The sequence below is a fragment of the Ctenopharyngodon idella genome, chromosome 20 (assembly GCF_019924925.1).
Source record: "Ctenopharyngodon idella isolate HZGC_01 chromosome 20, HZGC01, whole genome shotgun sequence".
Classification (NCBI taxonomy): Eukaryota; Metazoa; Chordata; class Actinopteri; order Cypriniformes; family Xenocyprididae; genus Ctenopharyngodon; species Ctenopharyngodon idella.
The window spans coordinates 2,405,579-2,425,596 of NC_067239.1; the positions used below are offsets into that span (position 1 = coordinate 2,405,579).

At 36.1% G+C, this 20,018-nt stretch overlaps 1 protein-coding gene across 1 annotated transcript; it reads right to left on the minus strand.

The window, feature by feature from the left end:
* Positions 1-322: 322 nt before the first annotated feature.
* si:dkeyp-72h1.1 (uncharacterized protein LOC799956 homolog) lies at positions 323-19,000 on the minus strand. Its single transcript, XM_051876450.1, has 4 exons — positions 18,800-19,000; positions 12,681-12,781; positions 3,163-3,328; positions 323-1,258 (listed from the first exon to the last, which is right to left on the minus strand). The coding sequence occupies exons 2-4, from the start codon at positions 12,756-12,758 to the stop codon at positions 1,206-1,208; spliced, it is 297 nt and encodes a 98-aa protein (XP_051732410.1). The 5' UTR covers positions 12,759-12,781; positions 18,800-19,000; the 3' UTR covers positions 323-1,205.
* Positions 19,001-20,018: the final 1,018 nt, after the last annotated feature.

The following is a 20,018-nucleotide window of genomic DNA, read 5'->3' on the forward strand; positions in this document are numbered from 1 at the left end:
GTACTCAAATAACCCCAATAGGAAAGTTGAACTTTAAATGTGGCCTTGTTTGAAAGTTAAAAAAGTTAAAAGATTGTTTACCACAGTCGCTGTTTTCTGCAAACTTAAAGAAACATCACATTATAGCCGATTCAAAAGCGGTCCGACAGTTAATCAAAACATTTTTAGGAGGGTTGATATTTTAGGAAGGCTGAAAGACTGCTCAGAGCTGTGGATGCTGTCAAGTTAGAAAAACTATTTCTCGTGTCAACACGGTATTCAACTTAAAGCGCCTTTGGCTAGTGCTTGGCATCTACCCACAAGAATCAACAGAGCGCAGATGTAGAAACAACTGCCTTTAATGCTAAGTGATACTGTGCTGCATTCATTCCCATTCCCAGACAGATTATTAATATTTTAAGACTAATACTAAAACATCAAAAGAAGAGCAGTAGATTTGTAATATATTTAACAGACTCTGAAGCACCAAAGAGTTTCGCCTTGGGAAGGTAACAGATACATATGATGGGGAAAAAACGAGGGTCCAAACATATACATACAAACAGTAACGTTGTTTAAATCATGATGTACATATAGTTTAAGTACAAATAAATGTCTAAGGCAAAGAAAGCTACATTTACAGCAGCTCTGACGAACACTCTTAAATAAGCAGCAGAGAATGGCAAAGAATATGTGCAAATGTTGATATCTGGAAAGCATGTTTAAAAGGAAACCCTAGTAGTAGAGTGTGAATGTGTAAACACACTGAGGTCTACTGTACACTGAGTAGGGTTTAATGTTTCATTATGCACTCTAGTTATCTGAAATCCATTTTCACTTAAAGTATGCTGATATTCTACAACAAATTAAGATCCTTTTGATATGAAGGAATGAAAGACTTTGGTCCAAAGCAAATCAATACATAAGTGAATGCCAATCTATAATTTAGCAGGCATACAGAGTAGGTGACTTCTAATGGGTATCGTGGTGTTATTGGAGATAATTTAAAACTCACAGCAGCTGACTACCACTAGAGTTTGGCACATGAGCTAGTTCAGTGAAGACAGTCTCTCAGGCCTCGGCTCCACCTAGGGGAGTGGAGGTCAACAGGTGGGCGGCTCTAGTGTGGATGATAGGCAGACCTAACTGGTGGAGTCTCCCATTCACTCCTGTCCGTAATGAAGACATTCACAGTGATTGGCTGGATTAGTGCCAACCATTGCCTCTTAGATTTCCGTCCCCGTTTCGACCTCTTGGCTGTCTTCTGTGAGCTTGTCACCTGAAATACATACATATATTCAAACATCCCTGCAAATGCATTCGCATCTGATGCTGCAACAGGACGAAACACTCGAATTCTCACATTGTTGCATTTCAAAATGTGTCAAACTACAATTGAAATTGTTTTTTAACTTAGACTGCTCTTCAAATGTTTGGGGTCAGTAAGATTTTTATTAAAGAAATGAATACTTTTATTCAGCAAAGACAAAAAACTGATCAAAAGTGACAGTAAATACATTTATAATGTTACCAAAAAAGTATTTTAGAGAAAAGCTTTGCCTTCACATTAATAAATTACATTTAAAGTTATTTTAATAATTTAATTTAACCCTCTGGTGCTGTTCGCATGTTGGTTAAAAATGACAGTTTTTTTATTTCAATGAAATGATTGTACTATATTTCAGTTCGATAATTTTATTCATTTCATATTTTGTTTTTTTAGGGGATTTCATGGTACTAAATTATATTTATGCATTAGTTATAATCCATTTATTCACTCTTTGAGCATAGACCTGAAAATGAAATTTTCAACTTAAACTGTCATAAATCTTGAATGCTTTGGAGACAGATATAAGTTTGGTCTCTTTTTGAAGACGACACTTGGCAGATTATTGCTGACACATTTTTAACTTGAATGTGCAAGATTTCCAGTGTCAGCCACTTCCTGTGATTTTAGTTGTACAAAAATAGCCCATTATACTGCTTGTTGTTGCATTTGTTGTTGTATTTGTAATCATATGTGACCCTGGACCACAAAACCAGTCTTATGTCACACGGGTATATTTGTAGCAATAGCCAATAATACATTGTATGGGTCAAAATTATCGATTTTTCTTTCATGCCAAAAATCATTATGATATTAAGCAAAGATCATGTTCCATGAAGATATTTTGTAAATTTCCTACTGTAAATATATCAAAAATTTATTTTTGTGAGTGGATATGCTTTGCTAAGGACTTCATTTGGACAACTTTAAAGGTGATTTTCTCAATATTTTTATTATTATTATTATTTATTTTTTTTACAAAAAAAAAAAAGTATTTTAAACAAATGCTGTTCTTCTGAACTTTCTAGTCATCAAATAATTCTGAAAAAAATGCATCGCATCTTCCGCAAAAATATTAAGCAGCACAACTGTTTTCAATATTGATAATAATCAGAAATGTTTCATCAAATCAGCATATTAGAATGAAAAAAGTTTTACAATAAAATACCATTTTCAATTTTTATATGAAATATATATTTTCCAAAACACGTTTTACTCTAAAACTGTGAGAAAATCAGCCATAAATCTAAACAATCTGTGTTCCAAAATGGAGGTTGATATCTCCAAAAATTAGTTTTTAGTAAGAATTTATTTGGCCGCAGTACCAAATGTTTCCACTAGATGAAATTCATCTCCCATTCATTTCCAATGCGTTTATTTTTGACCACGAACAATCCATGATTTTTTTGTTCACACAGCAAGTGTCAAAACCTTTACCAAGTTTCGTACCATTTTTGATGAAGTAAAAAATTCTAAAAAACAAAAAAATAAAATGTAAACTTTTTTGGTCAAAACAATACGTGCAAACAGCACTAGAGGGTTAATATTTCACAATATTTTAACTATTTTTGCATTTATTTTGATCAAATAAATGCAGCCTTGATGAGCATAAAAAGATTTCTTTCAAAAACATTAAAAATCTTACCAATCCCAAACAATTGGACGGTAGAGTATAAATAAGTATTGCATACAGTATTTAGAGGCATGTTAAAATAAAAATCTAAGATCAACATTACATAAATAAAGCTGTAATGTTTTGAGACTAATCTCATAATAGGCCTTTTAAGACAATAAGTCAAAGTTTTTAGAATAAAGTTGCAAAATAAAGGATGTTCTTTTGCTTAACATGAGCTTACATGCAGCCTGGGCCTGTTTGTCTCTGGGGTCGTCTGTAGGGCTCAGATCATCAGGAGGCCAGCGCAGTTCCCCGCTCTCTACCTCCCCGCTCTCAGTGGGCTCCACCACGATCGACGGCAAGCGTTTGGAAAGCTTAGGGAACCTTTCATGGGAGTCTGGGAAGATCTATAACAGGGGATCACAAGAGGCCACATTACATGACAGTTCGGTGAGCAGTGTGCTAAAATATATCAAAGTCTGAAAGTCTCCAAAATTGTCTGACAGTTTTCATGAAACAGCATGATTTGACCTTTACTTCTTCTTTTCAAGATCTAGAGACCTCACTAAACCATCAGATTGGAGTTCTAATTTTAGCATAAAACTTGGATTTGTGCTTAAAAGAAAAAAAAAACTGTTAAAAGGTAACACTTTAATTTGATGGCTCATTTTAGACATTCTAACTACTTTGCAACTATATGTCAACTACAAGTCATTAGAGTATTAGTATTAGTAGTAGAGTATTAAAGTATAGTACACTGTAAACCCTAATAAGTTGTCAGAACTCAAAAAAGTTGAATCAGAATTTTTTAAGTTAAGAAACTAAGTTAAGAAACTTTGTACTCATATTTGTACTCATACAAATATTTGAGTACACTAATTCATACATTTAACTTAAAATTATCAGGTTATCTTAACGTAAATATTTTTGCTAGCTACGACAAACTAATTCAGAAAATGCCAACTTGCTAATCTACCAACATGTTAACAATAGCATGGTATATCTCCTACTGAATGAGTACAGCAACTTAAAACATGTAATTTACCTGCTCTCAAACAAGCAGCATGCTCCACTTGTCACCGTGATGGTAACTCTCCAAAAACCCACATTAAAACTCCTCTAAAGTAGCATAACAAAACATTAATCACTACTAAATCTCCCTTACCATTAATGTTGTGCATTATATAACACTTAATTTTAGCATTAACTCTCCCTTTCTAGTGTCATGGGCAAAGCATGCTGGGAAATAGAAATCCCAGCCCAGTTTCAGTAAAACTTAAGTTCGTCTAAATTAAGAGAAATGAATTTATACAACTCAAAAAATGAAACAGTTCAGTTTACTTGAAAAATGTCAGTACTGTGAACTCAAAAGAAAGTTCTAAATACTCATAACAGTTAATTTGACTGAACTAATTTGTTTAATTTTATCCTACTCAAACCAATTAAGTATTTTGAGCGTTAGGGTTTACAGTGAGACGATAACATTGCAACTACGTGTCAACTTATTCTACTCATCTGAACCCTAACCTAACAGTCTACTCGTACTCTAATGAGAGTTAGTTGACATGTAGTTGCAAAGTTATATAGAATGTCTAAAGTGGACCATCGAAAAAAGTGTTAAATTAAATAATTCATGATATATTATCTAAGTATTATCTGTGTTACATATATGCTTAGGAAAATGATTTGCTTACTCTCAAGTAAAGCCCACAGACACACGGAGTAAATCCAGCATAAGACACACAGTATTGATACACAATACTTTAGCTAAAATAATGTTTTTTTAATAATGTCTAAGTTAATACTTGTTCTAAACAATCACTTTAGCAAAGTTTGTACTATTTTCTGTTTATTTTGATAAATATGAATACATTTTTGTTCAATAAATATACTGTCATTAAAATATGTTCATTTTAAAAATACAGAAACAAATTTATTCTGAAAGCACTGAATGAGATCTCATAATAATTTAAAAGTATATAGCTTTACAGTAGTAACAATAAAAATGATATTTTATTATATGATATGATTAATATCATATTTTTAAATATAATGATTTCATTATGACGTGATTATCTCTAAGGTGGACGCGCAACTTTATATATGTTCATAACCATCTGAATCTTAACAACGTCATGTCAACAAATGGAAAAGTCAGCCATCTATTCATCATCATGTTCATTATTGTGCCTTTTGCCCCAAAAGAAGGGGCGCTTTTTACCCCAAATACCATACTTTTTTTCTTTCTTCCAGTGTTGAAAGACTGTTTCTTTAATTACCTTGAACAAAACTGAAAATCATTAACAAGATGTTTATCTCAAAATATATTAAATAATTTTAGCGATTCTCATTTGCTACTTACATATACAACATTTTAAAAAGGCAGTGGGTATTTACACTAAGTGAAACTAGCATATTTTAGCAATAGAAGCTATTTAAACTAAGTGAAAATAGCGATATATTGAAAATAGAGATATATTTGGACAATAAAGCCATCCCTACACCTACACCATAAACCTACCCGATAAACACTTTATTATTAAACACTCCTTAGGCACTTTATTTCCACTTTTCAAGTATTTTCTTCATTTTTATTGAAAATAAATGCCTTTCTGATATGATTTGTGATGGGAAACAGTTCAGCAAAAGGCAGATTCGACCTCTGGTCGATCGCGTCAAAAGCTACTTCATCACTCCATACTCCCTACAGCCTATGCCACTGTAGACATTGAGTGGCGTGCACCTTTTTTAATCTTGTGTGGCCCAACCAGACATTAGTGGGTGGAGTTAGTGTAAATAGCCTTTGCCAACAAGACAGGCTATTTACACTTAGTGCAAATAGACACTCTGTTTTAAAAACATTAAATATTAGATCAAATCAGCACAGAATTAACTTTGCACTGCTGCCGGTGATCGCGTCAGGGATCAGCCAAATTTACTAGGGCTGCCCTCTAACAGCCGACTAACCGTTAGTCGACTAGAAGAGGCTTGGACGAGCAAGATTTTATTAGTTGGTTAGTCGCAGAAAAAAAAAATCTCTACTTTAAGTGACGAAGTCACGCAGTCCGTGAGGGACATATTGTTAACAGCAGCAAATCCAAACATTCGCATATCATTCATCATTTATCAACCTCAAATATGGCTTATCACTTGAAACATGTAAGTAGTAGCAACTTTACAAGTCCGCTCGCTCAAATGTTAGCCTAGTCCTAGATAAATGTGCGCTATTATTTGGCGCATATCCAAGTGTTTGTGTCGATCACTTTTGCATTTTAAAATACTCCGCCATTTTAGTCATACAGATAAGAGTAATGCAAACTGTAAAGGGTCCACTTTTATTTCTGTAAACTCACAATAACAGCAAAACGTTGTGCATTTGTAAAATAATGAAAATAATCAGGATGCACTTCAGCCGTCTCGGTCTCAGTGAAATTGAGCACAAAATGAACTGAAACTCAGCGTATACTTGCTTCACAAACATGTATCTATAGAAAGCTTCAAATGTGTACTTTTAAACGAACCATTTCAAATGGAAAATATACTGTTCTCAGATTATGTAATCCGTATGAAACATGCATATAGGCGCGTCCACTACTGCGGAGATGACGAGTCAGCATTGTTGTGGAGCCGAAAACACAGAAAACAATAAATCGCCTTCTGTTTTTTTCACGACACACTCATAATCATTACTTTTGCCGGTGCGCTGTGGAAAGCTTTATGCTTGCGCTTGAGCGCTGATTAGGCTATGTTTTATATATATAGGCAATTAAAAGCTGGTTATTATGATTTATGGCTTATTAATATAAATGCATGATTAGTCGACTAATGGCTTAAATGAACGACTACTAGTTGAACAGAAAAATCTTTAGTCGGGGGCAGCCCTAAAATTTACACATGCATCTTGAAAAGCGAATGTTTAGGAAAGTGCTGCGGCGAGTTTTTGTGCCACCTAGTGGTTTAGAGGAGAATAAAATCGAAGGCGCCTTTTACCCCGGTGCACCTTTAGCCCCGTTGTACCCTACCATTAGAAACTCTGGTCAGTCTTGTTTTAATCTTGGAAGCATTCAGCATTAAAGCCTACTTGAGATTTTCAGTGCATTCCTATTATCAGCAATTACAGAGGAGAATGAAATCTGTTTTTATAATATGAGTGTGTTTACAAATCTTCCCCCCAGCAATTTCATCAAAAAATCCTTGATGGGTTTTGTATTAACGAGGTATTTGGCATTCACCTCATGCCTTGCATGAGTTCTATTGCCATTGCGCAGCCTTGTTTAGAGTTCATGAGAGCAGGATGTGACTCATGTTGTGTATATGCAGTGAAGTGTGAACAAGAGCATCTTGAGTGTGTCTGTGTGTTTGCAACATGTCGGGTATCAAGTCTAAAAGCATCTGTACCAACTGTGCATTGGCATGTTGGTTTCCACAGCACAAAAAGAGCTCACATGACAGAGTGAATGACAGATTCAGACAGGGTTCATTCAGCTAGCATATAATGGCACTGCTCATCCTGTGGTAAAGAACGGGTAATGATGATCGTTTCCTGAAAAGACTGTGACCTTTTGAGCCTCTCTCGAGTGCCTGAGAGGAATCTGAATTCATCCAGCATCAAGCTGTATGAACGAGCATGCATCCGATTGGCTTTTCGTAGCGATGTGAGCAAAATATAAGGGACTCCAATCAGGCTGAAATGATGGAGCTCGAAATTGATCCATGGAGACCCATCACAGCCATCTATCAGGTAACAGCACTCAGTGTGTATGTCTGCCTGACCATGACTTAAAGTAATACCTATTATTTACCTGGCTCTCTGGAATTCTGGATTTTGATTGGTCAATTGTGGCATTTAACGCTCAATTATTTTTGTAAAATGCTGCTTAATGGCCAGTCCACAACAAGGACGATAACTATAACTCTCTTAAAAATAAAGGTTCTTTATTGAAGAGCCTTACATGAAGAGACTTTAACATCCATGGAACCTTTCCTTTAGGGCTGCACAATAAATCGCAATTGAAACGATTTGGCTTAGTGCGATTATGAAATGGCAAAGGCTGCGAATTATTTTATGCGCAGCTTGTCAGTGAAGCACGGCTCTGTGATCAGTAGTAAATGCTGCTCCATCTGAAAGCACTGCGAGTTTGAGTCGCTTATAACGTGCATTTGAAAAAGCAACACGTGTCAAACATCTTTCCAAACATGAGAAGCATTTATGAGCCTCTTGACCAACAAAAGCGAGAGCGCCCTCTGGCTTACAGATGGAGCAGCATTTACTACTGATCACAGAGCCTCACGGTTCGGATCCTATCACGGTTATTAAGTCACGGATCGGATCATTTTTCGGATCAGCACAAAAAAAAAAATCGGGGGGTGGGGGGGGGTAACTTTGCATTTATTACTCAGCCTACTTTAACTACTCTGATACCGCAGCCGAAACTACTAGCCTAACTAATACATTATTAAAGACAAGTGAACAGATTGTAAAAAGAACAAATACTGTACACCAATTACAAGCATAGATAAATACAACATAAAGTTACAAATAAAGTATAAGGTCTGATTTTCGTGTACAGAAATGTAATAATTAAATGTAAAATGACACTGTTCACTGTATAAATTTAATATAGATTAATCTTTGTTAAAGCTGTGTTTTGTTGTTTGATTTACATGACAGACAACAGCAGGTATTTATAGGTTGCTGTCACTTTAAGAGTATGACCCCATGCACGCACACATCCGATAGATACACATCCGAATTCTCACCTCGTTCAATTAAGACATAACCAAATGTGTTTACGAGAATACTTGCCGAGAGGGGTATTTTGACTGACATAATGCGTGTATGTGTCCATCCAAGTGCATTGAGGACGCGAAAGAGAAATCAATTTGGAGTTTGCGAGCTATCTGAAACGCGCCTTTCTCTCTCTCTGTGTGTGCGCGCGAGCCTTGTATGTATGTGCGTCTGTGCGCACCGATATCAGCGTGGCGTGCCATACCGAATTAAATCCTCTTTTGCCTCTTCTAGTGCTGGAATGGTTTTATATCTATTTAATGTGTGAACTAGCAAGACGAAACACGTGCAAATGATAACCTTTCACTGTATTGCAGTTAAACTTGCAACTGATCTGTGAATCACATGCGTGCCGAACCGTGGGGCTTGGTCCGTACGGACCACAGATCAACAACGATCCGTTTAACCACTACTACTGATCACAGAGCCGTGCTTCACTGAGAAGCTGCGCATAAAAAAAAATTGCAGGCTTTGCGAAATCAAGTGAGGTTTAATTTTGATTAATCATGCAGCCCTACTTTCATTGCACAAAAGGTTATTTATAGTGGAAAAAGGTTCTCTAGAATAGATTATTAAAATGTTCTTTACACTAGGAAAAAAATAACTGTTCACTGAAAGATTCTTTGGGGAACCCTATGTATTTCTATGGCATCACTGCGAAACTTTGAAGTGTAATTGTTCTAATTCTATAAGAATAGCAATGTCCACACCACAGCTATGACAATAATGGACAGAGGAATGATGCCGTTCACCGGAACGTGTTTTTGCATTCCACTTTTAAATAGTTTTATATGTAAGCATGTGCTAGATGACCATGTTTAACTGTTGCACATGAACCATGTGACTTTTGCAGTGTCTCGTGCATGACACAGCATTCTAAAAAAATAAGTAAGAAGAAGTTTGACTTTTAAAAAACACATCTCTAGACTGACCTTGCATTTTTTTTCATTTCACTTCCCTGCATTTCTTGTTTTTTAAACACAAAACGCATTCTGTCTGAATGGCCCCTTAGAATCACTTTCAAAAGTATTGCTGCATCCGAAATCTATCTATATAGATGAAAAATGTAGTAGTAAAATAGTTTGAAAGTTGCCAGATGATCTACTATTTCTAGCAGGATTCTGAAGTAAGCATCCAATGGACATTTGGTAACACTTTACAATACAATAATTCATGCTTAACTAATGCGCAGATAATCATGTTTTCATGTATGACTCATGAAGAACTAAACCATTAATTAATGATTACTGCATCAGCAACTAATAAAGAGTCTAGATGATTAATAGATTAAGTAATATATGAATTGTTATTAATTAAATGTGTCATAATGTATTAATTCCTTAATAACATATTTTATTAACTAAAAGTGTAAGTTAATGTGTTAATTACCACAATGGTTTGAAGCCATGTACTTCAACTTTCAGTTGTCTGCTTTAGTTAATCATTAGCTAATGATTTGCAAATGTATCATTATGTTATGACTTTACTTGTTGAGGCTCATGACTATTAACTAATTGTTAAGTAATGTGTCATTAATGGATTTTGACAGTTGCGCATGCAGTGAGTGTAATGACAGAGAATGTGTTTGAAGGATGGGTAAGTTGGGCTGCACACTAATATCAGCACACCAGAATCTGAACTACAGATTGATGTTGCACTGTGTTTAAACTGGATGCGACCATTATCGAGTCATGCCGCAACAGCTGTTTACACTGGACATGACAGACCATTGCAAGTCCATTTGTCCTTCATAACAGAAGTGACGTTTTGTTGTGTTGTGTTGTGTCGTGCCGCATCCAGTGTAGCATCACTATCACTGATTATAATGGGTTCTATTCTCTTTGTCCGGTCTTGACACAGTGTTACGAAATAGCAGTGCCCGGCCGTATGTTCTCAGTGTTCTGCCTTTGAATCCTACACCTCAAGCTTAAAGGAAAACTCCACTTTTTTTGAAAATAGGCTCATTTTCATACTCCCCTAGAGTTAAACAGTTGAGTTTTACCGTTTTCGAATCCATTCAGCCGATCTCCGGGTCTGGCGGTACCACTTTTAGCATAGCTTAGCATAGTTCATTGAATCTGATTAGACCGTTAGCATGTCCTTAAAAAATGACCAAAGAGTTTCAAGATTTTTCCTATTTAAAACTTGACTCTTCTGTAGTTACATCGTGTACTAAGACCGATGGAAAATGAAAAGTTGCAATTTTCTAGGCCGATATGGCTAGGAACTATACTCTCATTGCGCCTGCTGCAGCCATGGTACGACAGCAAATTTCCTTGATTATTACGCCGGAATGAGAGTATAGTTCCTAGTCATATCGGCCTAGAAAACCACAACTTTTCATTTTCCATCTGTCTTAGTACACGATGTAACTACAGAAGAGTCAAGTTTTAAATAGGAAAAATATCGAAACTCTTTGGTCATTTTTGAGCGAGATGCTAACGGTCTAATCAGATTCAATGAACTATGCTAAGCTATGCTAAAAGTGGTACCGCCAGACCCGGAGATCGGCTGAATGGATTCGAAAACGGTAAAACTCAACTGTTTAACTCTAGGGGAGTTGGAAAATGAGCCTATTTTCAAAAAAAGTGGAGTGTTCCTTTAACCTGACATATTCCTGTGCCATGAACGACAAGGTTCTGGATGCAGCAGTTCATCTGGTACAGTGGAATCACGGTGGTAAATGGTTGGAAATTGAAATCCATGGCTTAGTGTAGATGTCAAAACCATAATGACATATTATTTAACAATCAGTTAATAGTCAGTTAATAGCCTCAACAAGTAAAGTCATAACATAATGATACATTTGCAAATCATTAGCTAATGATTAATTAAAGCAGACAACTGGAAGTTGAAGTACATGGCTTCAAACCACTGTGGTAAATAACACATTAACTTACACTATTAGTTAATAAAATATGTTATTAAGGAATTAATACATTATGACACATTTAATTAATAACAATTCATATATTAATTCAGTTCATGTGAGTACAGTGGTTCAATATTAATATTATAAAGCGACGAGAATATTTTTGGTGCGCCAAAAAAACAAAATAACGACTTATATAGTGATGGCCGATTTCAAAACACTGCTTCAGGAAGATTCGGAGCGTAATGAATCAGCGTGTCGAATCCGCAGTTCGGAGCGCCAAAGTCACGTGATTTCAGCACTATATAAGTCGTTATTTTGTTTTTTTTTGGCGCACCAAAAATATTCTCGTCGCTTTATAATATTAATATTGAACCACTGTACTCACATGAACTGATTTAAATATGTTTTTAGTACCTTTATGGATCTTGAGAGAGGAAATGTCATTGCTCCCTATGTAGGCCTCACGTAGCCATCGGATTTAAACAAAAATATCTCAATTTGCGTTCCGAAGATTAACGAAGGTCTTACGGGTGTGGAACGACATGAGCGTGAGTAATAAATGACAGAATTTTCATTTTTGGGTGAAGAGTCCCCAGTTAAAGCTAAAAAACAAAAACATCACTAACCAAAGCCAACAACAAGGAATCAGAGATTTAAAGAGCTGTATGAATGAGAACATAAATGGAGTGTCTAATTGCACTAAATGCAAATATCCCATCTTGTTCACAAAATCTATTGCATCTATCACTAACGGCAGTAATGTAGCATGATTTGCTAAGGCAGCATACTCTGCATGCAACCTATCATATGCACGCTGGTTATGTGGATGCAGTCAGTTTTGACTGCAAAAGATGAGGTAATTTGATTGGATGTCATGTATTTGACCTTTTACGGCATTTTGCCTGTTAGAAATGCATGCTTGGTTTTAATGTTATTTTAAGATGGGGAAGAATTAAATGAACAGCAAAACTTAGCATTTTGTTTGCGTACCCCTTCTGTCACCTCACGTACCCCAGTTTGAGAGCCACTGCTCTAGAACTACAATACCCATCATGTTCACACAGCAGCCAGTTGATCCAGAGGAGTTCAAGCCCACCTGAAAAGAGATGTTCTGTTCCTCAGATGCACTGTAGTCTCCCACCGCAGAGTCACAGCTGTTCATCACCTCCGTCATACTGCCCGGCGACACACTGAAACCTACAACAAGTCAGGAGGAAGTACATTTACAATCTCACAGTCACAGCGTCGCTCGGTCCACTCATTTGCCTGTGAATGAGGGAGAGACTGATTCAGATGAGCCACCTGCAATAACCACAGCTGGCTTATTTTCTCATCTATGAAAAGATCCTGCCAAAACCATCCAGCCAATCCATGCGCACCTACCATGATTTTATGCAGAGCAAGTCTGTACATAGTTTGTTATTCAAATCAGCTCTTCCACCATTTTCGAAGGAAATTACTTTCACACTCATCAGCTAAAATCTAGAGCAAAGATACATTCAGTGGGTAGAAATAATATCAAAGCTGTTCTCAGATTCATTTTAAATACAAAACTCATGTAGGAGATTGAATTTGAATGGTGCTGTGCATCCAGTTGTGAGAAATTATTACATTTTTGTCCCATATTAAAATCAGCTTTGTTTAAGTGTTGTGTTTAAGGTACAATATGTAAAATTTTTAGATTAAAATATCCAAAAACCACTAGAACAATGTTATATTTTGTTGACTTGTGTACTTACATTATCCCAAATGTTTCCAACAATGTTTAATTAGCAATTTTAACCAGGACAGGTGAGCAACTGTTTGGATACACTCATCGACAGAAAACTATATAGCTCAACAGTTAGTTTTATTGTTTGAATCGCTTACTTTCTTGATTTATCACGAGTACAATATTTGTACCTCAGAGTCAACACTATTTTGTCAAGTGGCTAACATTGCATAATCAGAGAGATCTTTCTTCATCATACAATATTTTAAAATTAACTGCATGTCATTTAGCAAAACTAGCAACACAAGTCAGCCAGTTTTTATTAATATGATGTTCTAATATCGATCTAGAATACTGCAGAGTGCAACAAGTCTCTCATAGTAAAGGCACAGAGTAACAAAATAAAAACTTTCAACACGATCTAATGTATTTAGTATGATTGTTTTAACCATGTAAAACAGCACAGCTTTACCCCACATATGCATCGAAAAGAGCAGAAGTGGCTGACTGCTGTTAAGTATAATAAAAGCTCCACTCGAGATCGGCGTGTGTCGCACAGTACTCTCTAATTAGCATTCGCTCCAGTGACCTCGTTCTGCTCCCACGGCTAACGTTAATAAAACGTTAATACATTAGCTCATCCATGAACATGAGTCCGGCAGAGTTAATGACGCCTTTGTTTTGAATGAGCGACCTCTAGTGGCGAAAATTACATACTGTGCCTTTAAAGAACCAATACATTTTTTATTCTTGAGGTGAACACCACAAACATCACTTTTCAAAACTTTCTCTGTAAAGTTTATATTGGCAGGTATAAAAATGACTTTTGTTTAATGTACCCTAAAGTAGTCAAGTTGGTTCAGACATATTAAATAATATCTTGGACTTGAGTAAAGTCATGTTAATGAAGATGTAAACAAGCTATGTCCCAAATTTGAGGTTGATATTTGATGCAGAATTCATTTGTGCGCAGTACCAAAGGTTTCCTATAAATTAAATTTGTCTCCCATTAATTTCCAATGTGCTCATTATTGACCACAAACACTACAAGTGTGACTGTTTATTTCAGGACCATTTAACCTTTTTTAATCATGTCCATGATTTATTTTTTTGTGTGTTTGTGTGTGTTCACACAGCAAGTGCCAAAACTTTACCAATTTGTACCATTCCGATGAAGTAAATTTTTTTTACTAGAAACAAAAAAAACAAACAAAAAATGTAAAAAAAAAAAAAAAATTGGTCAAAAACGACCCACCAGCACCAGGGGGTTAAGTTTAATACTCCTCTTTAAACTGATTTGACTTTATTCAACAATATCCAGTGATGGGCGATTTCAAAACACTGCTTCATGAAGCTTCGAAGCTTTACAAATCTTTTGTTTTGAATCAGTGGTTCGGAGCGTGTATCAAACGAATAGCAACACTAGTTCCAAACAGACTGTGGTGGGAATGTGGGCGACAAGTGACTGTATTTATGAGTAGGCTAAGTAATTGATTATTCACTCAAAGGACTCATTCAAAAGCACTGATTCAATCAGGAACAAAACATCTGGCTGTCTTTATGAACGAGTCATTGAATCATTCACTCGATTTATTCAGGAGTGAAACATAACTGTGTGTTGCTCAAAGACATGCAACGACTCTGTTATGGCTTCGTTTGGAATAATTTTTTCGGTAAAGCATCTAAATATGCATCTAAAATGTGAGATACTGAGTTTTAACTTCTTGTTTATTGAGCAACATTATGACAGTACTCTTGCTCGTGAGATACTGCTTAAAAAATACACAGCACAGACTGGTCATATTTAAACATGAGTAGTTGGCTTGCATAATCTATGATCTGATGGTCTGATGCGACGTGGAGCAGCTGGTGGTCCTCAGCCCTCCGCATGGCACATATGTACACCGTCCTGTGTGAATGACTAAGGCTGGGTGACTAACATGGACCTTTACCATGAAAACGTGCATTTGCACCATCAGCACATGGCATTTGTTTGCTAAAGAATGGGGTTTAGTTCGTTTAGTCTTATAGAGTTTGCGCAATTTATTCTACTTTTACTTATTACACTGTAATATTTTATTATTATTAAACTGCATCAAATGTGCGCATGCATACAATGCTGCTCGTTCACTATATTGCACATGCACCGTCTCTAAACAAACCTGCTTTTTTAATCAGATGACACACATACTATCACCTCATCATTTGCATGGATAAAACCAGTATCCAGGCTTAGCTGATCTGAGATAAGGCTGTGAAGAGACCACGATGATGCTTCTTCTGCTTTGATGTAATCAAGCTCTAAAGCCACACAGGTGACAGATGAAATGAGAGAGTCCAATACTACAGATCAGACACTTTAAAGATAGTTTTGTTTCATCTGAGATACGAAAAGGTCTCGGTAGAGACTAGAGAGGATATTATACTGTCATTATCATTGTAGTTTACCCTTGATTCCATTTGGGAACTGGCTGGCTCAACTGAATCAAAGAAAAAGTGAGGGTGAACAGATGAAAGAAAGTAGCAGTACTATAAAAGAAAAATGATTAAAGGACAGTGAAAATGAAACGATGAAGAAATAAACAGTTTGGACCAAAGAACGGCACCTATATGCCTGATAAAACAGACCCTCGAGTGACAATCTTACACACTGCTATCAAAAATCACAGCAGTTCAAAGAGTGACCATGAAAAATAATATACTTTTTTTTTTAACTAAAAGCACCATTCAGATTAATTAGCACCACGCAGATGCTGGATGGCAGACAGATAAAGAAATGAAGCTGTTTATGTTCTCTGCCTTTAATGTTGGTTGAAAACGGACTGATTATTCATGCTCGCTATTATGTTGATGGTGACCAGCACAAACACAGCTCTCTCCCCAGACCCTTGTTAGCATACAGGCTTTTTCATTGGTGAAAGTGAGCGGCAAAGACAAAAGGGACTTGAGTGAGGGATCAAAGGGCTGTGATTGTGCTTGGTGCCATTTATAGTGAGACAAAGCGCTGTAGAAGACTGGCTTTGTAGGCGGCCGCACAAAGACTTCATATGATCGTCAAAATATTTTCGGACGGGCAACCCTGAAAAACAGTGCAGGTGTTATTGTGTGTCATTGCACTGTTTTAAAGAAACCCCCCAATGCTCAATAAACTCCTGAGTGATGGTGGTTACAAACACTACTATTTCTGACTTTTCTGCATATTAAAGGTGTCTCGCTGCACATCGCTCTGTTTCTGTGAAAAATAGAGATGGCATCTGAATAATTTAACATGACTGGGTGCAACGGCAGACCTCACCCCCCTTCCTGGTGACATGGAAAATCTTACTCAAATCTAGGCAAATGACCGGTACTGAACTGACCGGAGTTGCAGTCGGCTTGGATCAATGGCAAAACTCTTGTAATCACAAAACACATGAATTAAACATGTAAAATAACACACTAGCTTTAAAATGATTGACTGTTGAGCGCAACACAACAGCAAAAGCCAGAGCTTGATTGCAAAACACGTCATATCAAGAAACAAAAACACACCATTTCATGCTAAAATTGGAAAAATAGATCAATAAAGTGTTAAAAATGGCTTGACATTTGCCAGTAGATGTGATCAAACATTAATAAGACATTATCTGTCCATCAAAACTGCATAATGTGAGTTTTACACATTTATTTTCACCCAAAAATGCAAATTCTGACATCATTTACTCGCCCTCATGCTATTCCAAACCCATATTGCTTTATTTCTTCTGTGGAACACCAAAGTATGAACTATTCACTTAGTCATGTTTGTATTTTTATCAAAGTAGTACAAGCTTATTCTTGCAAGTACAAATAATTAACTATTAAGGTACGAGAGATCTTGCCATACTGAGACTATAGTTACGGCTTAAGGCACTTTGTTATTCACAATTTATGGAAGCTTGTTTCCATGTCAGAATAAAAAGGGTAACTGCGACATTTATCTCACAATTCTGACTTTATTTCTCACAATTATAAAAAGTCGCAATTACCATTTAATTTTTTATTCCGCAGTGGAAAATCAAGCTTCCACACAATATAGCAAGGCCCAAGTTCCTTTTAAAATTAATAAAAATATTAATAACAAAAAATTTGATTGTATTTGTATTGACCGTTTATGACTGAAATTGCCATTTCAAGTTTCCAAAATACCATTTCTTCGCTAGAATATAGTCCCTCGCGTAACGTTTCTATGCAACAAAATAACGATCCAACGACATAACTCGCTGCTTCACTACCATAGTACGATGCATCGTTGAACAAATCAACTAGCTAGTCACGACTGTTTCCCGAACAGTGCTTAAAATCTGCTGGCAAACTAAAATATGTAAATGACATTTGCATATATTCGAAATAAAAGATATATATAGTACTTAATGTCTGCTTGCTTATTTTGCTCAAGATAAGGATTTATTAAGTCTACATGTCATAAAAACAAGAAACTATGCTTTAACTACTGCTGTCGTTGCAACCACACAAGTTTGCGATGCAGTTTGCGAATATTCGTTAGAACGATGGTTTCGTTGTTGTTCGATGTTAGTAACGACAGAACTTGCGATGTTAGTTGGCTAACGATGCTTTTGGGAAACGCACCCCTGGACAGGTATTGGCCAATAAGCATTCAGACCGGAATCCGTTGTAGTTAGACCAATTTATCCAACAAATAATGAGATAAGACTAGCCTACAAAAAGTGTAATTTTAAAAGATCATGATACTTCTTTCATGGATCGAGTAATCAGAAACGAGTTACTCATGTAACGAGTAATCAGTGCCAGGTCACGTTTCTGAAGTAATTTACGTAACGCTGTAAATGGAATGGAATGAAGAATACCGAGCGTTCGAATTTAGAACGCCATGATGAAATAGCTACATTCTTAAAAATAAAGGTTCTTTATTGATATAGTTCCATGGAACCTTGTTCTTTAAAGTGAAAAAGATTCTTAGATTAACAAGTTCTTCACACAGTGAAAAAAAATGGTTCTTTTAAGAACTACTCCCTGAGGTTATTCGGGGAACATAAAATGTTTTTTATGCCATCGCTGGGAAAACACAGTTTTGGAAAGAGTGTATACCTTCAAAATCAGAATGTATATAATAGCAGTTGCTGGTAATACTAATAAGAGGCTAAATCTGAATGCGTAATGGTAATAGAAATAAGGATAGTAGCCTACATTTGACACTTATTTTTCATTAAAAGACAATATTGGTCACAGAATAGCACTGACATGAGTTACAAGCATCAAGTAAGTTTTCGTTTCGTTCTTTAAATTCTTGCGTCGGTGTCTAACCCCAGAGACTTGCGTTCAATATAGGCTAATTGAAGTCAATAGACCTATTTGATCAATGCATCTTTCTCAAAACATGAAAATATCTCGCATATCATGCCGTGATCCTGGACCACTGAATTCTGATGATCCTTGAGTGTTCCTCAGTTTCTGAGTTTAAGCTCATGCGCGCATTGTGAACGGCATTGTGTAAAGTGCTTTACCTGTAGCCTTCAGAAGTGTTGTCTCTCCGTGTAAAGCTCGTGACTGTTGCTCTTTCCAGTGGATGTGTGTGATAGACTCACTCAAGTCAGATTCTCCCGGACTGAAGCGCTGCAACTGTTACCTCAGAGCGCGCGACTGAGATAGCGACTGTAATTTCACGCGCACTCACCCGAGTCACAAGAGCACGACTGCATGTGAGTGTGAGTGTGTGTTTCGTGTGTGTGTGCGCGAGAGACACACATCTGTCTCTTCACGATGGTTTTAAGATGCACATAGTACTATTAAACATTTGCCTCTGATGTTGGATATGGTCTTACTGCAATGTAGGCTATAAGGAATTATAATTTAATATAATAATGGATTATGAAATTTTGAATCTCTCCTCTACAAATCATGTAAGTCTTTTAAAAGTAAAATGTCACCTTTTCACATATATCTTCTGAAATTCAAATTCATTTATTATCAGCTATGCATTTTCAATTAACAAGAGTGTGAATTGTTAATATTGTTGATCATGCAAGCTAATTGTTTTTGTTCAACATTAATACACAAATAAAAAACAAGGGCTCTAGATCAAGTAGAAATAGTTCAATTTTGTAGATAATATTTTATTTTTCATGATTGTATTTTATAAATTGATTTTTTTATTTTTATTCTTAATTACATTTCTGAAGCATTTCTGTTCACATTTTTTATAATAACACCGTCCTAAAGCAATGCATCACTGAAGATGGACAAACATGATCCAGTGTTGTGGGTAACACATTACAAAAAGTAATCAGATTACTTTTTTCAAGTAACTAGTTGTCAGGGTTTTGTCTTGTTTAGTTGTGTTTTTGTTCACTTCTTGGTTTCATGTTTTACCGTTTCAGGGTGTGTTTACATGACAACGATGTACTAAAAACGGAAAAAAATTTTTGTTTGCGTTTTTCACGTACAGACAGCAACGTTGCCAAAACGATCCCGTTCACACGGATCTGCGTGATCTAAACTAAAAGTGCTGTATTATGCTGCCAGGCCAGTAGATGGCGATCGGAAAGAAACACTACACGCTTATAGACTGAACATATATAATGCGGATGCGCATAACGTCACCTTTTTCACAAAGTAACGTTTTTGTAGTTTACACGGAGACGTTGTTTTTTGAAACCTGCAATGATTAAATATGATCAATTCAACACTATCTCATGACCAATTTGTACGTATTTTATGAGGTGG

Bases quoted from the DNA above. Each gene is read 5' to 3' on its own strand.
- si:dkeyp-72h1.1 (XM_051876450.1), bottom strand. From the start codon at position 12,758: ATGACGGAGGTGATGAACAGCTGTGACTCTGCGGTGGGAGACTACAGT. The intron at 3,329-12,680 runs GTGGGCTTGAAC...CCCCTGTTATAG, and splicing joins AACAGAACATCTCTTTTCAG to ATCTTCCCAGACTCCCATGA. The intron at 1,259-3,162 runs GTAAGCTCATGT...TATGTATTTCAG, and splicing joins CAAACAGGCCCAGGCTGCAT to GTGACAAGCTCACAGAAGAC.